The sequence below is a fragment of the Oryctolagus cuniculus genome, chromosome 19 (assembly GCF_964237555.1).
Source record: "Oryctolagus cuniculus chromosome 19, mOryCun1.1, whole genome shotgun sequence".
Lineage (NCBI taxonomy): Eukaryota > Metazoa > Chordata > Mammalia > Lagomorpha > Leporidae > Oryctolagus > Oryctolagus cuniculus.
This window is the reverse complement of record NC_091450.1, coordinates 50,839,093-50,863,180: the sequence shown is the minus strand read 5'-3', so window position 1 is coordinate 50,863,180 and position 24,088 is coordinate 50,839,093. Positions and strand designations below refer to the sequence as shown.

The 24,088-nt window shown below is 53.0% G+C and overlaps 1 protein-coding gene and 1 long non-coding RNA gene across 2 annotated transcripts in view; one reads left to right on the top strand and one right to left on the bottom strand.

Moving 5' to 3' along the window:
- Positions 1-17,115: 17,115 nt before the first annotated feature.
- Positions 17,116-23,548, bottom strand: LOC127488044 (uncharacterized). The gene is made up of 3 exons (XR_007915439.2): positions 23,106-23,548; positions 19,375-19,441; positions 17,116-17,832 (listed from the first exon to the last, which is right to left on the bottom strand). It is a non-coding gene; the product is annotated as an uncharacterized lncRNA (long non-coding RNA).
- Positions 23,549-23,852: 304 nt separating this feature from the next.
- HIP1 (huntingtin interacting protein 1) overlaps positions 23,853-24,088 on the top strand; it is a 139,577-nt gene continuing 139,341 nt past the window's right edge. Inside the window, exon 1 of the mRNA XM_051835462.2 lies at positions 23,853-24,049. Within this exon, the coding sequence (XP_051691422.2) occupies positions 23,930-24,049 (120 nt within the window). The 5' untranslated portion in view covers positions 23,853-23,929. The remainder of the gene's footprint in view (positions 24,050-24,088) is intronic.

The window sequence follows — 24,088 nt, the reverse complement described above, 5'->3', positions numbered from 1 at the left end:
GAGTTGGGCCCTTTTCCCCTCAGGCGTGGCCATAGCCTCCCTCCAGGGCTGCGCCCCTGCTCCTCTCCGTGTCCTACAGAGCTGGGCCTTGCTCCCCTCGGGTGCAGCACTAGCCACCCACCAGGGCTGGGCCCCACTCCGCTCCTTGTCCTCCAGGGCCTGGGCCCTACTCCCCTCCTCGCCCTCCAGGGCCAGGCCCCACTCCCCATGCTGCCCTCCTGGGCCAGGCCCACTGCCCTTAATGCCCTCTAGGGCTGGACCCTGCTCCACTCCTCACCCTCCAAGGCCTGGGCACAGCTCCCTTCAGGCAGGGCCCTGGCCCAGCTCCCCTGAGGCAGGGCCCTGGCTGCCCTCCAGGGCTGGGCCCCTGTTCCTCTCTGGGCCCTACATAGCTAGGCCTTGCTCCCCTCAGGCATGGCACTAGCCACCCACCAGGGATGCCCCACTCCTCTCCTTGTCAACAATGGCCTGGGCCCCACTCCCCTCCTTGCCCACCAGGGCCTGGGCCCAGCACCTATTGCTGCCCTTCAGGGCCAGGCCCTGCTCCCCTCACCACCCTCCAGGGCTGGACCCCACTCCTCTCCTCACCCTCCAGGGCCTGGGCCCAGCTCCCCACACTGCCCTCCAGGTCCAGGCCCCACTCACCACGCTGCCCTCCAGGGCTGGGCCCATTAACCTCAATACTCTCCAAGTCCAGACCCTGCTCCCCTCCTTGCCCTCCAGAGCCAGGCCCTGCTCCCCTCAGGCCCATCCCTGGCCTCCCTCCAGGGCCAGACCCTGCTCCCCTCCTCACCCTACAGGGCCTGAGCCCTCTCCCCTCACCAACCTCACCTGTGGCCTCTGTCCTATAGCCAGTGTCCTGTGTCTCATTTCCTGTGTCCTGCAGCCTCTGTCCTGTAGCCTGTGGCCTATGTCCTGTAGCCTGTGTCCTGTCTCCTATGTCCTGTGTCTTGTGTCCCATAGCCTGTGTCTTATGTCCTGTGTTCTGTAGCCTGTGTATTGTGTCCAGTAGTCTGTTTCCTTTGTCCTTTGTCCTTTGTCCCATAGCCTATGTCGTTTTGCCTGTGTCTTACGTCCTGTATCCTGTGTGCTGTGTCCTGTAGCTGTGGCCTATGTCCCATAGCCTGTGCTCTATAGCCTCTGTCCTGCATCCTATGTCCTGTGTCCTATGTCTTGTATCCTGTGTTCTATATCCTGTGGCCTGTAGCATGTAACCTATGTCCCGTTGCCTGTGTTCTAGCCTGTGTCCTGTGTTCTGTATTCTGTGTCCTATATCCTGTGTCCTGTGTCCTCTGGCCTATGTCCTGAATCCTGTAGCCTGTGTCCTGTAGCCTGTTGCTTCTGTCCTGTGGCCAGTGTGTTGTGTCCTATTGCCTTAGGTTTGTGTCCTGTAGGCTGTGTCCTGTAGTCTTTGTCCTATGTCCTGTAGCCTGTGTCCTGTTTCCTGTGTCCTCGATCCTGTTCGTGTAGCCTGTGTCCTGTGTCCTGTGTCCTGTAGCTGCAGGACATAGGCCACAGGCTACAGGAGATGGGCTACAGGACACAGGATACACAACATAGGACACAGGACACACACAAAAAGAAACAGGCCAGAGGACACAGGACACAGATTACAGCACAGAGGCTACAGAATACATGCTACAGGACACAGGGACAAGCTACAGGACACATGTTATAGGGCACAGGCAACAAACACTGGCTATAGGACAAGGACACAGGCCACACGGACAGGCTAACGACACAGGACACAGGATAGAAGACACAGGCTACAGGACACGGGCTACATTACAAAGGACAAACTATAGGTCACAGGCTATAGGAAAAAAGACAGGCTGCTGGTCTTGCCGTGTGGCAGGGGAGGGAAAGGGGATTGATTCTCCAGTACAGGATGGGCCAGCAGACTGACAAATTCTGCAGGCAGGAGGTGCAAAGATAAGGCTTGGGGGTGCTTGGTTGGGGCACTGACAGTACGTGCTTTTCTGGACCAGCCTCCAGCCTACCTCTCCAGCCTATTTCCCACTACCCACTGACCAAGTGCCCTGGGCTGGTCTGCTTTCCTGAGTGAATGATATGTGACAACCCCTAACTCCCTGCATGCCTTCCAACGGTAAATTTCAGTCCATCCTCTGCATGGCTGGCACACCCCCTCAAGGTTCTTGGAATCTCTGCTAAAATTCTGTTTGCCAAACCAGGCCCCACATGGCAAAACACCCCTTCCACGTGGTAGGAATGCCAAGGCTGTGTTTTCCGTGGGGCCTCGATGGTTCCTGCTATGTTCCCAAGCAGCAGCAGCCCTCTCAGGCCTCTGCAGGACTCTGCTAGCCCTTGCCCCCTCTCTGTGGCATCTGTTTGTGACTGTGATACACTTCTGCTGCTCTTAGCTCTTCTACCAGGCTCCTGGGTATCAGCAGGTAAGTCTATCTTTGCACAAATGAAGGACTCAGCAGACATCTGCCAGCCGTGCTTTGCCCAGATTCTACTCTCAAATGGAATTGTGGACAGAGGGGAAGTGGGGCAAAGGCATCTAAGTCTGATGAGACCGAATTCCAGGACCAAGGAAGCCTGTCCCCAGAGGAATTCTTACCTGTCATGTCACATGCTTACCAGCAGATGGCAGCAGTCTCCTACCATCTTTGAGGAATTCCTACTACTCGTTGACTACTTACTGGCTGATTCAGGGGAAAGTGCATTCCAGGAGAGCTTAGGGAAGACCTACTAGAGTTACAGGATCATGTGACATCACTGGGGGAGGAGCTGGAGAAGGGAAGCCTGAGCTGTCTTCAGAGGGTACATTCTGTGGTGTGGATGCGCTCCATCCCCTAAGGCAGGGGTGCAGAACATCTGGGCCGTGGGCCCCTGCAGGTCCCTGAGGTTATCTTGTCTCAGAATCCAAGAAATCTATAGCAGGTTCATCTGTAAGCTGGTAATTCTGTATAGCCCACAGATGATGTCATAAATATCCAAATTGCCTTTGGCAGAAAAAAAAAGGTTCCCCACGCCTGTCCTCAGAGGTGTGGGGACCTTTCTGAGGAGAGGCCTGGTAAAAGGTGGTTAGGTTACTGGGTGCTGCCTTTTGAAGGGATTAGTGGAGTTCTCACAAGTTGCTGGCTAGTCCCTGGGAGAATGGGCTGTCATAAAAAGACTGGGCCCTCAGGCACAGGAAACCTCGGATGGAGGCAGTTTCTGCATCCTGCGGAGAAGCCACCCCCTGCTGGAACCTTGCCTTGACTCCACTTCCCAACGATGCAGCCAGAATGATCATCACCCAGTCCCCCCTAACAGATGTTAGGGTCTGTTCTTGTTGAGGAAGGAATGTGAGGCGTCAGATGGTTAAATAGGCAGTCTGGAAATTGAGGGTGGAAAATGTTCCCCAAAAAAGTTATGCTTAGCAAGGTCAGAAGTGCCTGCCTGCCCACTCCTTGAGAGCTTCCAATCTTATCATGAGATTAGCAATAGCCCCCAGTTTATTATAAAAACAAATTAGGTATCCCACCCTTGCGATGAGCAAGCCAAACAGGATAAAGGATTGCAAATCATATCTTTTGATGGGTTTTGTCACCGCCTTGTAACTAAATGTCAATCAAAACCATGCCATGGACCACTTTGGGTTTTTTCCTCTCTTGGAAGCCCTCCTCCATGCTGCTCTGGCTGAAACCTTGCATTTAAACCTTAAAAAAAAAAAAAAAAAGACTAGGCCCAGCCCCTGGTTCCGGTCCTGCCATGTGATGGCTCTTGTCATCATGTGATGGCTCTCAAGATGCTTCCCCCACATGACGGCCTCCCCAGAGCTCAGCAGATGACGATGCCACATTCTGGAACTTCCAGAACTGTGAGTTAAATAGGCCACTTTTTTTTATTGATTGACCCAGCCTCAGGTGTTTTGTTCCAGCAACTGAAAATGGACTAAAAGAGTATAGTATAGTTCCATGGCTCACTTGGTTAATGCTCCACCTGCGGCACCAGCATCCCACATGGGCACCGGGTTCCATTCCCGGTTGCTCCTCTTCCAGGCCAGCTCTCTGCTGAGGCCCAGGAGTACAGTGGAGGATGGCCCAAGTGCTTGGGCCCTGCACCCACATGGGAGAGCAGGAGGAAGCACCTGGCTCCTGGCTTCAGATTGGCGCAGCTCTGGCCATAGCAGCCATTTGGGGAATGAACTAACAGAAGGAAGAACTTTCTCTCTGTCTATAACTCTACCTGTCAAATTAAAAAAAAAAAAGAGTATAGTACAGACATCATCTCCTTGGGTATCACTTTCTTCATTCATAAAGCAAGGAGGCTAGAATAGACGTTCAGAGTTCCTTAGAGCCCCAACCGTCTCTCAATGCAATGAGGCATGTTCACGAGCAATCTACAGACAGAAGGGCACATCTGGATATGCCATGCAAGGCTTTGTGAAGGGGGCTGGGGCTGGGCCCAGGAGGACGAGAAGGGTTTGCGAAGGGAGGGGCAATCGCAGCAACAGGAACCCTTGTCCATACCACGCCTGCGTCTTCCCACTGTTTTCTTTCTACCCACTGAACAACCATTCATCTCTATGCGGTCTGCGCTAGACACTCTGCTAGGTCTTGGAAGGCACAGAAATGGCACAGACTCTCCCTGACTCCTAAGAGTTTATGGTACAATGGAAAAGCTGACACGCTAACAAGAAATTACAGTGTAACACACATAGTATGACGAGATAAGGATCGCCAAAATGATTAACGTGCACACACACACGAACACGCACACACACACATCTGTGTATTATCACTTAGGAAACACAGTTAGAGTGTGCCTCATTCTGGTGAGGTAGGAAAAGAATTATCCTTATTTTCAAGAAAATAATTAGTGACCAGAAGTAGCAGGCTTAGGGCCGTACAACTGTGAGTGACGGACCACAGGCCAGAATCACTTTCCCTTAATCCACTTCCTGTGTCTTGTCCATTGCCTTACAGCATTATGAGCCTCACTGGTCAGTTACAAAAATGAAAACCTGGGCCCTAAAACTAGAACATCATTAGAATCTCCCTCTATTCTTGACCTGCGATGAAACCAACAAATATCCTAGGCCCCTGAGGGACACTCAGGACTACCCGGGTATATTTCTTCCACAAGGTGACAGCCGGGGCTGGTGTCCTTGCTCTGTGCCAGGATGACCGGCTCTCCAGGCCCCCTGAGCCGCCTCCCAGGCTAGCTGGCATCTCATGAGACACCTACCCAACCTCCTGACCCACCACTGTATGTCAGCTGTGAGTCATTCACTCCCCAGCCCCAGCAGAGGATCTGGTCAGCCCTACATAGATGTAGGGCCCTTGGGACCTACGTGGTTTGTGTGCCCAAGGCACTTCCAGAAGGACCTTGTGTTAGTCCATTTTCCATTGCTATAAGAAAATATGGAGACTGGGTACTTTATAAAGAGAAGAGACTTACTTAGCTCTTTCGAAGCAGAGAGTGTAAGTGCAGGTAGCTCCATCCATTTAGTCTCTGGTGAGGCTCTCACTGGTAGATGGCAGCACAATGGTGGAAATGCATGTGGAAGAAAGCAAGGATGAGACAGAGAGCCAGAGAGGTTGGCTCTGATGGGAACCGACAGGGTCCTGTGAGCACTACATTAATCCCTTCCAAAGATGATTCTCCCAAGCCCTGATCCCTTCCCACTAGGTCTCGCCTCTCAATGGTTCCCCCACTGTTGAGGTTGATTTCTTCTCTGAGGATTCGTTCTGAGAGGAGGAGTGTGGTGGGGCCAAGAGGTGCGGAGTCACCACACAGACCCCGGGAGTTGAGTGAAAGTGGGTCAGAGGCAAACAGCCTGCAAACTCATTTATTTCAGTTGCTACAGCTGCTTATATAGCCAAGGCAGCCAATCCAGTCAAGGGGCAGTCTATGCCCTAACCAATCACAGCCTGTTGCCAGTCAGGCTCTGTTGCCAGGCAGTTTCTGAAACCATCCAACCACGGCCTGCTGTCAGGCTCTGTTGTCATGTGGTTTCCGAAGCCATCCAATCACGGCCTGTTGCCAGGCAGTTTCTGTTGTCAGTGGCCATCTTGGCATGACCTTCTCACCTTCTCATTCCACCACACCCCACCTCTGCACATCGTCACACTGGAGACCAAGCTTCCAGACACAGGTAAGTCCTATCCAGGCCAAAGCAGGCCTCCTAGGGTCCTTCCTTCAACCTTGGGATCTTTAAGTCTCAAAATCTCAAGGTGTAGTCCTTCTTTGAGCTCAGTCACTCCCAACTTTGGTTTTGGTGTCATGCATTTGTAATGATCTCTTGCACATGTACACAGTTTTAAAATTCATAAAGTGTTTCCATTTTGTCTTGGTCCATTTGGGCTGCTCTAACAGAATTCCATGGTAATTTATGAAGAACGGAAATTTACTTTTCACAGTTCTGAGGATCGGGGAGCCCAGAATCAGGGTGCTGGCATCTGGAACGGACTGTCCTGCTGCAGCCTCACATGCAAGAAATGGAAGAAAGAGCCAGGAAGAGCAAACCCACTCCCACGAGCTGTCTGACAGTGGCATTAATCCACTCATGAGGGTGACACTTCCCAAGGGGCCCACCTCCCAACACTGTTGCATTGGGGATCATGTTTCCAGCATGTGAATTTGGGGGAACACATTCAGACCAAAGTACCTATCTTCATGCTCTTTTTTTTTTTCATCCTTAAAATTCCATCAAGAATTTTTTCCCCAATTTACAGACTAAAAAAAATCTAAGGCTCCAAAAATTTTAAGCTAATTCAAGTGGCAGAACTCTATTTCTTTTTTTTTTTTTTTTTTTTTTTGACAGGCAGAGTTAGACAGTGAGAGAGAGAGACACAGAGAGAGTTATAGACAGTGAGAGACAGAGGAAGGTCTTCCTTCCATTGGTTCACTCCCCTAATAGCCACCACAACTGGCGCAGCACTGATCCAAATCCAGGAGCCAGGTGCTTCCTCCCGGTCTCCCATGGGATGCAGGGACCCAAGCACCTGGGCCATCCCCCACTGCCTTCCCAGGCCTCAGCAGAGAGCTGGACTGGAAGCAGAGCAACTGGAACTAGTACCCGGTGCCCCAACTGGGACTAGAACCCGGGGTGCCAATGCCGCAGGTGGAGGATTAGCCAAGTGAGCCACGGCACTGGCAAGAACTCTGTTTCAATACATACTTGACTGATTCTTTCCTATAAACATTTAAGCATCACTGAATGATCAGAGGATACTTAAGAATGTAAAGTGCAACAGATTATGGACCTTAGCCTTGGAGCACTCAGATTCCAGCAAGAAATACAAATGGAGAAACACAGTATTATAATGCCATGTAAAAGTGAATGTAAAAGTGGGGATTGTGTAACTTCCATATTCCAGGCCCTTTGTGAAGAGTTTTGGAATCATTCAGTTATGCTGCTGAACAAACATGCCCACTTCTCAGCGTGTGTCCACTCAGCCTGCATGTCCATCACAGTGGGCAGGTAGCTTTGCTCACGTGGTCACTAAGGAATCTAGGCGAACACAGCTTCCATTGCAACTACACTTTGAAGACTGCAGTAGTATGGTTAAAAAAAGAAGCAAGCAAGCAAGCAAACACTGGGACTGGTGCTGAGGCTTGGTAGGCTAAGACTCCACATGAGGTGCTGGCATCCTATAAGTGTGCCTGTTCGTGTCCCAGCTGCTCCACTTCTGATCCAGCTCTCTACTATGGCCAGGGAAAGCAGTGGAAGATGGCCCAAGTGCTTGGGCCCCTGCAGCCACATGGGAGACCTGGAAGAAACTCCTGGTTCATGTCTTCAGCTAGGATCAGCTCTGGCCACTTCAGCCATTTGGGGAGTCAACCAGTGGATGGAAGATCTTTCTCTCTGTCTTTCCCTCTCTCTGTAACTCTACCTCTCAAATAAATAAGTCTTTTAAAAAACAAACAAGCAGGGCCAGTGCTGTGGAGCAGTAGATTAATCCTCTGCCTGTGGTGCTGGCATCTCATATGGGCTGCTCCTCTTCCAGTCCTCTTCCCATCCAGCTCTCTGTATGGCCTGTGAAAGCAGTAGAAGATGGCCCAAGTCCTTGGGTCCCTGCAACTGCATGCAAGACCTGGAAGAAGCTCCTGGCTCCTGGCTTCGGATCACCTCAGCTCTGGTCATTGCGGTCATTTGGGGAGTGAACCAGCGGATGGCAGACCTCTCTCTCTCTCTCTCTCTGGCTCCACCTCTCTCTGGAACTCAAATAAATAAAAATAAATCTTTAAAAAAACAAGCAAACAAAATCTCTGCATGAGCAACAAAATGCTATGGTTGAAGTAGAGTCCCTGGGTCTGGCGCTGTGGCTCAGTGGGTTAACACCCTGGCCTGAAGTGCTGGCAACCCATATGGGTGCCAGTTCTATTCCCAGCTGCTCCTCTTCCGATCTGGCTCTCTGCTATGGCCTGGGAAAGCAGTAGAAGATGGCCCAAGTCCTTGGGCCCCTGCACCCATGTGGGAGACCCAGAAGAAGCTCCTGGCTTCTGGCTTCAGATCGGCATAGTTCCAGCCATTTGCGGCCAATTGGAGAGTGAAACATCGGATGGAAGACCTCTCTCTCTCTCTCTCTCTCTGACTCTCCTCTCTCTGTGTAACTCTTTCAAATAAATAAATAAAAATATTTTAAAAAATAAAATAAAAAAAAGAAATAGAGTTGGAACCCACAACTCCCTTTTACATGTCCAGTTGCCAGGCCCCACTCAACCACAAGGGGGCCTCAGGGAGGACGAAGGACAAGTAGAGAAATACTTGTACTCAAATGCTAGGCACTGTCTAACTCACGGCATTCCATCTCCCCAGGTTCTGATTCTATGGCAACTTCTACAGATCCAAGTTGTAACTGATGGATACATGGATTCTGTTTATTTTTTAAAGATTTATTTATTTATTTTGAAAGTCAGAGTTACAGAGAGAGAGGTCTTTCATGCATTGATTCACTCCCCCAATTGACCACAACAGCCGGAGCTGCGCTGATATGAAGCCAGGAGCCAGGAACTTCCCTCGGATCTCCCACGTGGGTGCAGGGGCCCAAGGACTTGAGCCATCTTCTATTGCTTTCCCAGGCAATAGCAGAGAGCTGGATTGGAAGTGGAGCAGCTGGGATTTGAACCAGCGCCCATATGGGATGCCGGCACTGCATGTGGCAGCTCTACCCGCTACACCACAGCGCCAGCTGTGGGTACTGTTCTGTGGGTTCTGTTCTGATAGAGGTTCAATGGTGTCTCCTCCCTTCTTTGAGGAATAACCAATTTTGCACATTCATCCCCATATTCCTGATCTATAAATGTATCTCTTCTCATTCTCTTTTGCACCAGTTGTTAACTTTTGCCTGGCTTACTCATGATGAGTAACATGAATTCTTTAACACATCTTCATTTTTATAGCTGTGTGAAAGCCACGATTTTGCCTTTTTCTAAAAATTATCTTTCAATGACACATTTTAGGGATGAACAAAAGAGATTCAGATAAGTTAAGAAATGTGCCCAAAATCATTCTGCTAATGAGATCAGGGTGGGAATTCCCACTGCCACTGTAGCATCTCAGACCCTGCACGGTTTGCAAATGGTTTGACTGTCTCCCAAAAGTTCATGGGCCAGAAACTGGTCCCGGTGTGGAAGGTGGGACCTTTCAGAGGTGGGACCAGAGAGAGGTCATTAGTTCATGGGGGATCCATCCCCATGACTGGATTAAAGCTCTGACAAACAGTGGCTCAGGTCCGGTGGGAGTGGATTAGTTCCCCCAAGAGTGGGTGACCCCAAGAAGAGCCAATCTGGGCTCTCCCTGGCCTCTGGTTTCCTCGCTCAGACATGTGCCCCTCTGCACGTGCTCAGTTCCCTGCGTCCCCACCACGCTGTCACGTAGCAAGGGAGCCTCACCAGGAGGCCAGCACCAAGCTGTCTGGAGCTTCCAGACACCAGTGTCATGAGCCAGATGGACGATGGACCTCTTTACTTTACAAGTCACCCAGCCTCAGGTATTCTGCTAGAGCGACATGAAATGGACTAAGATGGAGCCCAGGTCTTCTCCTGCATGGCTTGCAGATGAGTTCGTCTGCCTTCAGGGTCCAGGAAGGCTGGACTCTTAGGCTGGGTCTTCGCAGTTGAGCGGCGCATCTGTGAGCAGAGCTGGGCATTCCCAGCAGAGGCCAGAGCACAGGCGGAATCACGGGGCGCCTGTGAGGGCAGGGAGTGTTTGGAGAACAGGGAAGGACAGATCAGAGGGAAGCCAACAGCAAGAACCGTGGGCAGTCTTGCACGCCGCACCAAGACGTCTGGGCTCAGCTGTGTGCGCAACAGAGACTCCCTTTTTGGAATTTTAAGAAACCATGAAGAGTCCATGTCAACTCTGTTTCTTAGGAGGATATTTCTGACATTCCCATGGAGAACAGGTTAGGGGACACAATCAAATCAGGGCCACACCTGTGTTCACAGCAGCCCTGGTCACGATAGCCAAAAGGCACCCACCACTATAAACATCTACCACTACACAATGCAGAAGGCCAACAACATGCTGTGTACACACACACTGGACATCAGTCACCCTTCAGAAGGGCACACATGGACACATTTGGCAATATTGAAAGATCCTGGAGGACACGGTGAAGTTTCAAGCCAACACAAAAGGAGAAATAGGATTCCACGTGTAGGCGGCATCCAGAACAGGCAAATTCATACAGGCAGGAAGTAGGAGAGCGACTCCCAGGGGCTGGAGGGAGGGGAAGGTGGGGCATTATTGGGTATTAATGGTATCCACGGGCACCAAGTTTCTGTTTGGGATGACAAAAAGTTCTGAAAATTGATAGTCTTACTGCTGCACAATATTGTGGACATATTTAATTCCACAGAATAGTATGCTTAAAAATGGTTAAAATAAGGCCGGCGCTGCGGCTCAATAGGTTAATCCTCCGCCGGCGGTGCCGGCACACCGGGTTCTAGTCCCGGTCGGGGCGCCGGATTCTGTCCCGGTTGCCCTTCTTCCAGGCCAGCTTTCTGCTGTGGTCTGGGAGTGCAGTGGAGGATGGCCTAAGTGCTTGGGCCCTGCACCCCATGGGAGACCAGGATAAGCACCTGGCTCCTGCCGGATCAGCGCGGTGGCCATTGGAGGGTGAACCAATGGCAAAAGGAAGACCTTTCTCTCTCTCTCTCTCTCTCACTATCCACTCTGCCTGAAAAAAAAAATGGTTAAAATAGCAAATTTTATGTTATGTGTATTTTACCATGATAAGAATTTTAACAAGGCAGTGTGACCACTGCATGAGCCCTAGGAGACATGCTGAGGACCCCACACAGGCACAGGCAGGGGTGGTGAGGGGTGATGAATTATTGAGCCACCCAGAGCTTGAATTCCAAGGACACGCTTCCTACTGGTTCCCCCCCAGGGCTCACATGCTTTGGTTCTATTCTAAAATCCTCCGCTGCTGTTATAAATTGCCTAATGTATCTTTGATATTGTGCCTGGGCCAATATCTGCCACACAGCAAGTTCATAATACCAATGTACCGATGGCAGAAGGAAGTAAGAGGGAAGCAACTCCACACCAGTTGCTCTCAAGAGACACGGAGGAGAGGCAGCAAGCATCTTGAAGCCACTGGGAAGCTTTGTCTAAACCTGATCCTGCCTTTCAGTCCCCTCCGATCCCTACACCCAGGCTAGGATGTTCTGTGGGGGATGGCAAGGAATCCAAGTACAGAGGTGCACTTTGACCTCTCTAGACACACAGGTTATCTGGACAGAGAAGACAGACGCTGTGGCTAGGGAGATAAGGGCTACAGATTGGTTCCGGAGAAGCCAGCCTGCCTTACTTTCTGTCCACACCCCTGCTCTGATTGGTAATGACCTTGTGTCCTCCATGACGCGTCCACTGTCTCAGCTGAAACAGACTCTACAGATCCATTAAGGCTCTCCTGGGGCAGCTGGGCAGCCACTGAGTGCATCAGCGCTGAGACAGCACTGGCGGGGAGGCCCGAGGGGCTGACTCGGCAGCTGCCCACCAGGGAGGGGCTGGGCAGCTGCCTGTGTGCTCCTCCCGCCTCCTCCCAACCAGCAAGCCCAGCAAACCCCAGGTGCTTGGTTAAGGGTGTTTCCATACCAAGCAGGTCATGGCCACTTCGTTGGCCTCTGGGTTCTGTGAAATGACAGCTCCTTCCACATGCAAACATGTCTCGTACACAGCCCGCTGCACACATGATCTGCAGGGAGGCAGCCCGGCTGACAGCCTGGGCTGGGATCCACTGATCAGCCGTGTGATCTGAGATAAGTTCCGGAACCTGAACCCTCCATTAACCCCCATTTCCCTACCAGCAATTGGAGATGGTAGTGACGCTAAGCTCATCGGGTTGCCATGCGGGCCACGAAGATAACGCGGACAAGGCCAACGGCATGGTGTCTGAGCCAGAGTGAATGATGAATGAAATTTGTTGTTAGAGAGAGAGAGGGAGGGACAGAGGGAGAATCCTGCATCGCCTGGTTCACTCCCCAGATGGCCACGACATCCTGGACTGGGTCAGCCAAGACTCCATCTGAGTCTCCCACATGGGTGGCAGGGGCCCAAACACTTGTGCCATCATCTGCTGCTTTTCCTATGCCATCAAGCAGAGAGTGGGATTGGGAAGTAGAGTAGCCAGGACACAACCGGAGTCTATATTGGATGCTGGTATGGGTTTCAGGTGGCAGCTTTACCTGCTGCTCCACAATGCTGACCCCTTGTTGTTTTTTTATGTTACTTTTAATTTATTTATTTTCATTTTATTTGAAATGCAGAGATGCGGATTTTCCATTCGCTGGTTCATTCCCCAAATACCTACAATAGTTAGGGCTGGGTCAGGAGCCTGAAACTCCTTCGGGGTGGCAGGAACCCAAGGATTTCAGCCATGATCTCCTGCCTCTGAGGATGTGTATTAGCCTGGACTCTACCCAGGCACTCTGGCATGGGATGTGAGCACCCCAGGCAGGGACTGAACTGCTAGGCCTACCCGCACTGTTCTTGTTCTTGTTGCAATGAGATGAGCTGGACAAGATGAGCTTTAGGCCCTCTCACGTGGTAATAGTCTGCCTATCCATTCAATGAATGTCTACTGAGCACTTACTATATGCCCAGCTCTTTTCTAGATGTTGAGACATGAATAAAAAGCAGAAAACCCTTGTCTCCTCACGAGATCACATTTTAGCGGGGAACACAGATGATAAGCAAGGAATGTGATGGATAAGGAAACTGTATGATGCATAAAAGGCGACTGGGGCTGAGAAATAGCAAGCTGGGAGTCTGGGCTCCTCGGGGCTACTCACGTTACAGGGGCCAGGGCCTACTGAGAGTAGCCCTGGTGCACTCTAGGCACAAGGTGGGGGTAGGTGGGCAGCCAGCTTGCTCAGAGCACACGGGGCTCCCTGCTGGCCCCGAGATGCAGGATAAGCGGGCCTGGGAGGGGTGGTCTTGGCCCCCATCTGCAAGTCTCAATCTCTATCTCTGCCAGGGAGGGTGGACCTGTTCCTGCTGGGCCAGGATCTCCTTTGGCCCCTCCTGATGAAGTCAGAGCAGGGCATCCCACTTGCCTTCCAGTGGGCAAGACCCTCTGAGTCTGGAGGGAGGGGTGGGTGCCCAGGGAAGATCAGTTCCCCACTGACCCCTCTTGAAGGAGTGGGAGAGCAGGAAGCAGGAAATCGGAGGTCCTGCACTTTTAAGATTTGGTTGGCACGAGTTGACTCCACCTCCCCAAAGCAAGGCTGCAGGAGTGGGTGGACCAGAAGTCCCTCCGTTGAGCCCGCCGTGCTGGGCTCTCAAGGAGGCTGCTGCCCTCCCTCAGAAGGTCAGGGACACTCTCCTTAGCACAGGAGGCAAACAAAGCACGTGCCAAAACATTATCTCAGTGGTTTTCATTCTTTTTTAAAATCAAGGAACTTTTTTTTCCCCAAAAAATAAACTCTTACAGGGAACTATAATGCAAAATCCAAGTATAACTGAGATTCAATGATTTCAGCTTCATAAGTGAAATTAGTACAAAGTCAGTGAACTCCTATGTATCAAAGTCTGGTGTAGCATTCCTTTTGGTGAGGTGTTGCTTTTGTCATTGCCTTTTTTTTTTTTTTTTTTTTTTACAGGCAGAGTTAGACCGTGAGAGAGAGAGAGAGAGAGAAAGGTCTTCCTTCCATTGGTTCACCCCCCGAAATGGCCACTACAGTTAGTGCACTGCACCAATCCGAAGCCAGGAGCCAGGTGCTTCTTCCTGGTCTTCTATGAGGGTGCAGTGCCCAAGCACTTGGGCCATCCTCCACTGCACTCCCGGGCCACAGCAGAGAGCTGGACTGGAAGAGGAGCAACTGGGACAGAATCCGGCCCCCCAACTGGGAATAGAACCCGGGGTGCCGGCGCCACAGACAGAGGATTAGCCTAGTGAGCCATGGCGCCTCGTCATTGCCTTTTTGGTTTTGTTTTGTTTTGACAGGCAGAGTGGACTGTGTGAGAGAGAGACAGAGAGAAAGGTCTTCCTTTTGCCATTGGTTCACCCTCCAGTGGCTGCCGTGGCCGGCACGCTGTGGCCGGCGCACCGCGCTGATCTGAAGGCAGGAGCCAGGTGCTTATCCTGGTCTCCCATGGGGTGCAGGGCCCAAGCACTTGGGCCATCCTCCACTGCACTCCCAGGTCACAGCAGAGAGCTGGCCTGGAAGAAGGGCAACAGGGACAGAATCCGGTGCCCCGACCGGGACTAGAACCGGGTGTGCCGGCACCACAAGGCGGAGGATTAGCCTATTGAGCTGCGGCACCAGCCCTCATCATTGCTTTTTAAAGAATTAAAAATGTACCAGGTAAGGGAAGTGCAAATGCAATGTTTGTGGAATTCCTGCAGCTTCCAAGGGATACAGCACCCAAAGTGGGTGACGCGGGAAAGTGAGCATTGGAAAGGAGGGGCGGAAGGAGGAGGCTGCTTTTTATTTTGTTGTTATTAGCTTAAGAGAGTCATCTGATATTCTAAAACTCTATACATTATAATTGTTAAAAAAAAAAAACTAAAAGAAGTCGGGGTGGGGTGGGGAAGAACTGCTAAGGTCTAAATATGCCTCCAAAAGTTTATAAGCTGAAACTTTGCTCCCTGAAGTCCTAGATTGATGGCATTTTAAGGTAGGGGCTCTGGGAGGCAATTAGGGTTACAATAGGTCAGCGGGTCTCTCAGAAGAGGGAGGGAGACAGGAGCATGCACACTTGCTGCCGTGGGGCACCTGGCACCACGCTGTGCAGCAGCAGGGAGGCCCTCGCCACGCACCACCTTACACGGCCTTCCCAGCCCTTCTTTTCTTTATAAACTACCCAGTCTGTGGCATTCTCCTATAGCAGCAGAAAACAGACCCTCCCGGGCAATTCCGACATAATTGCCTTCAGCCCATCGGTGGACTGAGGTAGGAATTAAGCTAAATCCCCATCTCACAGATAAGGAAGTGGAGGGGCCGAGGGGTCAAGTGATTAGTAGGTAGTTGGCAAGTGATTCTGGCACACGGCCCCAGGTTGGCCGTGCGTTCCCCAACTGTGCAGCCTCACTCATCCGAGGAGGGAACGGCCGTGCGCTGGGTGCTGGGAAAGTTCCAGACCTGACATCACCTTCCTTGTCTGCTGCAAACGCCTGAGGCTCCTTCAAGAGAGGGCGTTAGGAAAGCCAGCAGCTCTCACTGTCCTGTTTATCCTGAGTCTCTCTCTCAAGAGGCATCTGCACTTCTTGGGTAGCTGTGTTAGCCTAGCCATTAAGATGCCTACATTGCACACCTCAGCACCCGGGCTTGATTCCCGACTCCAGCTTCCCGCTAATGCAGACCCTGGGAGGTGGCAGTGATGACCCAAGTGACCGGGCTCCTGCCACCCTCATTGCAGACCTCAACTTGGTTCTCGGCTCCCAGCTTTGGCCTGTCCCCACCCTGGCAATTGTGGGCATTTGGGAAGTGAATCAATGGGAGCATTCTCTCTCTCTCTCTCTCTCTCTCTGCTTTCTTTTTCTTTTTATTTATTTATTTTTTGACAGGCAGAATGGACAGTGAGAGAGACAGAGAGAAAGGTCTTCCTTTTCCGTTGGTTCACCCACCCAGTGGCCGCTGCGCTGATCCAAAGCCAGGAGCCAGGTGCTTCTCCTGGTCTCCCATGCGGGTGCAGGGCCTAAGCACCCAGGCCATCCTCTACTGCACTCCTGGGCCACAGCAGAGAGCTGGACAGGAAGACGAGCGACCAGGACAGAATCCAGCGCCCTGACTGGCACTAGAACCCGGTGTGCCGGTGCCACAGGCGGAGGATTAGCCTAGTGAGCCGCGGCGCCAGCCTCTGCTTTCAAATAAATATTAAAAAAAAAAAAAAAAAAAAAAAAAAAAAAAGACCTTTTGTGTGGCTTCTGCTCCTGCACTAGACTGGCTATCTTTTGCTCTAAATCCTAGTGACTGAAACAACAAAATGTCTGCTATCTGACAGGTTCTGTGGGTCAGGAATTTGGGAATATGGGGGAAGGAAGTGACTTTAAAAGTTAATGCACAATGTGTAATCTGAAAAAAACTATGTATGCATTTTTAACACCAAAATGATCCTCTTTTATCTCCCCTTTCCCATGAGCTTTCTGAAGTCCCCTCACAGCTGAGCTAAGTGCCTCCGGCTTAGAGGTTCCTCATTCCACATGTGCACAGGAGCTGCGACCATCTGATAGCCTGAAGTGGCTCCCTCATCCACATGGCTACTGGCAGGAGGCCCTGGTTCCCTGCAGTCTGGGCATCCCCCTGGGCCGCTGAGTGCCCACAACATGGCAGCAAGCTTCCTCCTAAGTCAGTAAAACAATGGTGAAAAGACAGAGTGGGAATTCCTCTGCTGACCTCATTTCTGAATTCCCCATGTGGGCCAACCTTGCTTTGGACCACACAGTATCAGCTCAGCCTCTGGAGGGACAGGGCACTAAAGGTCAGCCACAGGAATGGAGTCCATGGCTGGGCTCAGGCTGGCCTGTCACACACCATGGCTGGGGGGACGGCAATGCTGCCCCTGCTGGTGGGAAAGGGCAACTGGAATTTCTGCACATGGAACCCCTCCAGGTTCCATCCCATGAGTCTCTTTTTTATTTTTTAAAGATTTATTTATTTATTTGAAAGGTAGAGTTACAGAGAGGCAGAGAGAGAGAGAGAGAGAGAGAGAGAGAGAGAGAGAGGTTTTCCACCTTCCATCTGCTGGTTCACTCTCCACATGGCCGCAATGGCCGGAGCTGAGCCAATCTGAAGCCAGGATCCAGGAGCTTCTTCCAGGTCTCCCGCACGGGTGTAGAGGCCCAAGGACCTGGGCCATCTTCTGCTTTCCCAGGCCACAGCAGAGAGCTGGATCAGAAGTGGAGCAGCTGGGACTTGAACTGGCATCCATATGGGATGCTGGCACTGCAGGCGGCGGCTTTACCCGCTATGCCAGAGTGCAGACCTCCCCCCTCCATGAGTCTCTCCCCTGGGCTGATTTTAGGCTGCATCCTTTCTCTGTGATGAACTGTAACCCTGACTGTAACGGCTTCCAGCGCCTCTCTGAGTGCTTCCGGAGAATCAGTAAACCTGAGGGTGGCCTTGGGTGCCCTCCAACTTCAAGGGATCCAGACGTTGACTCAAATTGCTCTGGGTCCTCTGCTGTCTTCCCTGGGCTCTCTGCGGCCTCTGACACTGTTCCCAGGCCTTCTGCTCCCGCTGCCCCACTGCGGGGCATTAAGCACACAGCAATCTGCTGGCTCTCCGCTTCTCTGCCTTCCCTTCTTTGACTGTTTTCATGCACGTTTCTTATCATGGTCAAGGTGAAACCTGAGTAGGGTGGAGCTGAGCCTCCCCGACTTGGCGCCCTGCACCCTGCTCCTGTGCCTTCATTGTCTTGACCTGTGTGAATAATTGAAAGCAGGTAAACTGGGGCAGGCGTTTGGCCTAGTGATGGAGACGTCAGTGAAGATCCCCGTGTCCTGTGTGGGAGTGCCTGGGTTCATGTCCCATCTCTGCTTCCCTTCAGTGCAGACCCTGGCAGGCAGTGGGTGCTGGCTCAAATAACTGTGTCCCTGCTACCTACGCGAAAGGACGGGTTTGACTTCCTGGCTCCAGCACCAGGTTTTTGGGGGGAGTTTGCAGATTTCGGGGGGAGTGAACCAATGGATGGGAGAGGGTGTACACTCTCTTTCTTTCTCCTCCTCTCAGAAATAAAAAAAAAAAAAGGTAAATTTAATTACACATACCCGGTCTATTCCAGATATGTATGCTTGGCTGGGTGCATGTTTTGAAGGTATTTCTCCCAGCCTGTGGCCAGCTCCAAGTCTCCATCCTGGGTCCTCCTGTCCCTAACCCAGGCTCAGAGCCTCACCTCTCACCTCCGTGAGGACTCCACACACTGACATCTCAGCTCTGGTAGCCCCCCAGATGTTCCGATTGCCTGATGGACAGCTCTATGCGGCATCTGTCCACAAGTGAACGCATTATCTTTCTCCCTCAGTAGTCCCTGTCCTGGTCAATGGCAGACTCTGCTGGCATCCAGTGGGGTCAGCCTGCCCTGCAGATGCTCAGCCCTGGTCCACCAGCTGGCTCGTTCAATGCTGTCTCTCCACGCCGCCTGTCTGGCTCTGCCCTGGCTTCTGACCATGGCTCTTACTTACAAAGTGGAGAACATTTCACTACAGAGAAACATGGCAGACAGCACCCTGACCAAGTGACTGAGGCTAACACCATTGGTAATAAAACATATAGAAAGCAACCCTGATAGGACAGGCCCAGAGGGCACCATCACCTCTGTGGTATGGCACCAATGTGTTTTTTTTTGTTTTTTGTTTTTTGTTTTTTTTTTTTTTTGACAGGCAGAGTTAGACAGTGAGAGAGAGAGACAGAGAGAAAGGTCTTCCTTTGCTGTTGGTTCACCCTCAAATGGCCGCCACGGCCAGCACACCGCACTGCTCCAATGGCAGGAGCCAGGTACTTATCCTGGTCTCCCATGGGGTGCAGGGCCCAAGCACTTGGGCCATCCTCCACTGCACTCCCTGGCCACAGCAGAGAGCTGGCCTAGAAGAGGGGCAACCGGGACAGAATCCAGTGCCCCTACCGGGACTAGAACCCGGTGTGCCGGCGCCGCTAGGCAGAGGATTAGCCTAGTGAGCCGCGGCGCCGGCCAACCAATGTTAATCCCTTAGTTTTAATGGTCATGCAAGATTGTTAATATCAGAAGAAACTACAGGGTACACAGAAACTCTTTGTCTTGCAACTCTTCTGAAAGTCTATATTATTTCATAATAAAAAGGTTTTAAAAAATGGGCAAAAGACATGAACATTTCCCCACAGAGAATATGTAGCTGTCACACAAGCAGATGAAAAAACATTCAACATTATTAGTTATTGGGAAAGCGCAAACTGAAACAGCAGTGAGATCCCATCACAGACACTCACCCAAGCGGAAGACTGACCGCAGCAAGGTGGACATGGATATGAAGCAACTGGCACTCTCGTACGCGGACTGTGGGAGTGGAAAACAAGAAAACCATTTCAGAAAGCAACTCGGCAACTTCTCACACACCCACCTCCCATGAAACCCAGTCACTACCATCGTAGGTATTCACCCAAGAGAAATCAAAGTATATGTACATGCAAAGACATGCTTATTTATAGCTGCTTTTTTTTTTTTTGTAACAGTAAAAAACTGGCAACAACCGAAATGGCCACGTGCTGGTTAAAGAATAAACAAATTGAGGGATATCCATACTCTAGAATACTACTGGGCAATAAAATGAATAAGCTATAAATACACGTGACAATGTAGATGCACTTAGGAATAAACTATTCTTAGTGGAAAGAGTCAGAAACAAAAACTGCATGCGTCCATTTATACAAAATCCTGGAAAAGTGCAAACCAATCTACAGTGGCCGAAAACAGCTCTGAGCTGCCCCGGGCACTGGGTTTGGGGAGCTGGGGATGAACTGCCAGGGGCAGGAGGAAGCGTCCGTGACTGACAGATGCATCTTTTTTTTTTTGTTTTTTTTTTTTTTGACAGGCAGAGTGGACAGTGAGAGAGAGAGACAGACAGAAAGGTCTTCCTTTGCCGTTGGTTCACCCTCCAATGGCTGCCGCGGCCGGCGTGCTGCGGCCGGCGCACCGCGCTGATCTGATGGCAGGAGCCAGGAGCCAGGTGCTTCTCCTGGTCTCCCATGGGGTGCAGGGCCCAAGCACCTGGGCCATCCTCCACTGCACTCCCTGGCCACAGCAGAGGGCTGGCCTGGAAGAGGGGCAACTGGGACAGAATCCGGCGCCCCGACCGGGACTAGAACCCGGTGTGCCGGCGCCGCTAGGCGGAGGATTAGCCTAGTGAGCCGCGGCGCCGGCTCGACAGATGCATCTTTATTGCAGTGAGGTTCCATGGAGTTGCACACTTAGGTTTGTCATTATTCATCAGGTTGCACACTTTAAATACACGGGGCTGGAGCTGGCGCCATGGCTCACTTGATTAATCCTCCACCTGTGGCACCGGCATATGAGCGCAAGGTTCTAGTCTCGGTTGCTCCTCTTCCTGTCCAGCTCTCTGCTCTGGCCTGGGAAGGCAGTGGAGGATGGCCCAGGTGCTTGGGCCCTGCACCCACTTGGGAGAGCAGGAGGAAGTACCCGGCTTCTGGCTTCGGATCGGCATAGCTCTGGCCATAGCCGTAGTGGCGATTTGGGGGGTGAACCAATGGAAGGAAGATCTTTCTCTCTTTTTCTCTCTCTCACTGTCTATCTGTCAAATAAAAATAAATAAATACATACATACATACATACACGGGGCTGAATATGTCTCATTACAGCTGTGAAAAAAATAAATGTATGACTGGGCTCCAGGAACATGTGGGAACTGTGTGATCAGCTTACAGTACCTCCCTCCAGACGCTGCATCAGACCTAAACCAGCTGAGAGGTGGGACTTTTTACCCTTTAGGGAGAGAGGCGGGAGGACCCTCAGATTAGGGTTTCATGTTCCCAGCCTGGGCAGCCCTCAAAGGTAGGAGACAAGTGGCTCCCAGGTTGCAGGGATTTAAAGCAAACGTGGAATGCAGCTGGCAGAGTGTGGGGAGGTGTATCCTGGGGGAGGGTTCCTCTCACACTCAGCCAAGGGTTTTGCTGCTGTGGCAAGTGGGAGAGCCTCATTTTTAACTCACTCTGAAAAAGGTAACCTGCTTGAGTCTTTCCCCACAGGGTGCCTCCAAACCACAAATTCCTGATTCCTATTCTAGTTTATTCTAACAAGAACTAGGCTGATCCCTTAATCCCTGTTTAAAGGACCCATGTTTATTGATGCCATAAAATCTGGGCAAGGGCCATAAATCACTCCTTTAGCTGGGTCCACAGCGCGAGGCAGGTGCAGGACTCAAAACAGGGTACACAGAGGTAACGTCACCGGGAATCTTAGGTCTGTTTCTCTGGGGTTTTCCTCCTGTGCTGGGGATCTCCGTTTGCCCCTCCCAATCTATGCCTGGAAGGAGGGGTGAGGGCAGGGCTGACTGCATCACTCTTGCCTCCTCTTCCAGCCGGGTTTGGCCAATGGGAGGCACCAGCAGGAAATCCGTGAAGAGCCACGGAGAGAAGATGGGGGTATTCATCCCTGAGCTGCCTCCCTGCCAGGCCACTGTGGCGCCACCTAAGGCCACAGCCCCCCGCAGGCAGCAGGGGTCTGGAGCCCCCAGCCAGTTCCAGGACAGACCTCCCCTGCTTCTGCCCCTTCAGGTCTAGAGGTGGGAACAGCTTCCCTGGTGTGTGACATGCCCTGGTGGACTCCCTTAATTAACCGGGTCACAACGTTGAACTCAGTACCTTAAACTCTTGTGAGTCCTTTGAATGGGCAGTCTCTTCCAGCCACAACTCCAATACAGACCCTCAGAGTCCCAACTCAACTCCCCACCCCATCTATCTCTCAATCTCCCAACACGGAACGGATGTACCTCCCCAGGGACCCTCTCCCCAGGGACCCTCCCCCGATACTGTCATGCCCCCTTGACCCTGACCCCCCATCCCCCCCACGCACCTCCCCAGGAACCCCTCCCCCTCATACTGCCATGCCCCCTTGACCCTGCCCCCCACCCCCCCACACCTCCCCAGGGACCCTCCCCCCATACTGCCATGCCCCCTTGACCCTGACCCCCTATCCCCCCACGCACCTCCCCAGGGACCCCCTCCCCCCATATGGCCATGCCCCCTTGACCCTGGCCCTCCCCGATTCCATCCATCCAGCTGCCCATCAGCCACTGGGGGTGGGGGGTATTTTGTTTTCGAACAGTTCACAGAAAAAAACGATGCGTGAATTTCAACTTTTTTTTTTACATTCAAAGTAATCTTGCAATTCCATTTTCCACGCACGAACTTTCTGAAGTCCCCAGGCACGCTGACACGGCGCTAAACTAAAGCTTCTTCTGCCCCAACCAGCTTCCACGCGGGGCTGTTCCCCTACTCAGTTCCCGGCCTCTCCCTCTTCCCCGATGCAAAAGCCAGGAAATTACAGGACATCTCACCCTCCCCAGAGGACTGCGAGGGGAAGCCACACTACAGCCTCCCAGGTAAATTTGGGGAAAGGGGTGAAACCCGATCCACTCCCTGCTATGACATCGCAGCCTCAGAGGCACGGCCCCTCCCACCACGCTGCCACTCTTAAATCCTTCCAGGGCAGGAATTTTGGTATCACCCTGGACCCCACCCCCATCCCCAAGTCCAAGCCTGAGTCGCAACACTCCCACGGGGCAGGACTTCCCTCCCTTTCAGGCCCGCCTTGTGTTTCTCCATCTGCGGGAGCCTCCCCGTCGGTCCCCTCCCTCCCATTTCGCCCCCGTAATCCGGCCCCCAAGATGCGGGCGCCACCGAGCGCACCTGCCAGCAAAAAGCCTCCGCCCCCCCCCCCCGCCCCTAGACCCGCGGATACACGCACGCCCGCGCCTTCGCTTCTCTACTCAATGGGTTGTTACCCATCGCTCTTCATTTTAAAACACGAAAAATACGCTCGAGCCCCCTAATTGTCTCATGTTGACAGATGTCACTCATCCATCACTTGCAGTTTCAAAAAAAAAAAAATTTTTTTTTTTTTCTCAGAAACATCCGAAGGGAATTCGTCTAGCCCGGCCCGGGCGCCTCGGCCAAGGACCACCCTAGCCAGCGCCAGGCCGTACCTGGGCTGACGCTGGACGCGAGGGGCCGCCCGGGCCCAGAATAAAGTGACCACAGGGGCTGCCCCCGGCCGGTCCAGACGACGAGCGGTCTGGAAAGGGGTCCCGGGACGTCCGCTGGGGACTGGGCGACCACCACCGAGGGGCGGGAAGGCTCAGGATACGGGGTGCTGGGGGTGGGGTGGGGCTGGGTGAGGGTCGGCCCGACGCCGACGCGGGACCTCCCCTGGCCCAGCCTGGCCGCCCGGGGCTTGGGGCCGCGCCCGGCTCGCCGGTCCCGCGCCCTCTCGCCCCAGGCACCAGAAACGAGTAAACAGGCTATTCCCGCGGGCTGGGTTCCCCTGGGCAGGCCAGAGTTCCCGGCCCGCCGGCCCCCGCCCAGCCCCCGGAGCGGGAAGCCTGAGGTGGCGCTCTCCGGCGGCCGGCGCGCTCGGGGCGAGCGGGGACGGCCGGCTGGGGGAGGGGCGAGCGGCGCGCCGGGCGGCGGGGCGGGGCGAGCGAGGGCAGGTCAGGGCAGCCCGCCCAGGCCCCGCCCCGTCCCCTCAGCGGACAGCGGGCCCGCGGTGATGGACAGGCCACCGGGCCAGTCACGGAGCGCCTCGAGGGACCAGCAGGGCAGGACGGGCCGAGGGGCTCCGGAGGGGCGGGGGCGGGCGGGGAAGCCTCTCGAGGTGGGGCGGGGTCTCGAGGAGACCGGCAGCGCTCCCAGCCAATGGGAGGTGCCAGTCGTCCCGTTAGCGCCGGATCCCCGCGGGTAGGGCGGGGCGTGCGGCGCCGTGGGGATCCCGGGGCTGCCGAGGGCCCCTGACTCTGCTCCTCTCGGCGACATGGACCGGATGGCCAGCTCCATGAAGCAGGTGCCCAACCCGCTGCCCAAGGTGCTAAGCCGGCGCGGGGTGGGCGCGGGGCTGGAGGCGGCGGAGCGCGAGAGCTTCGAGCGGACTCAGGTGAGGACGCGGCGAGGGGGATCCCGGGGCATCGTTGGG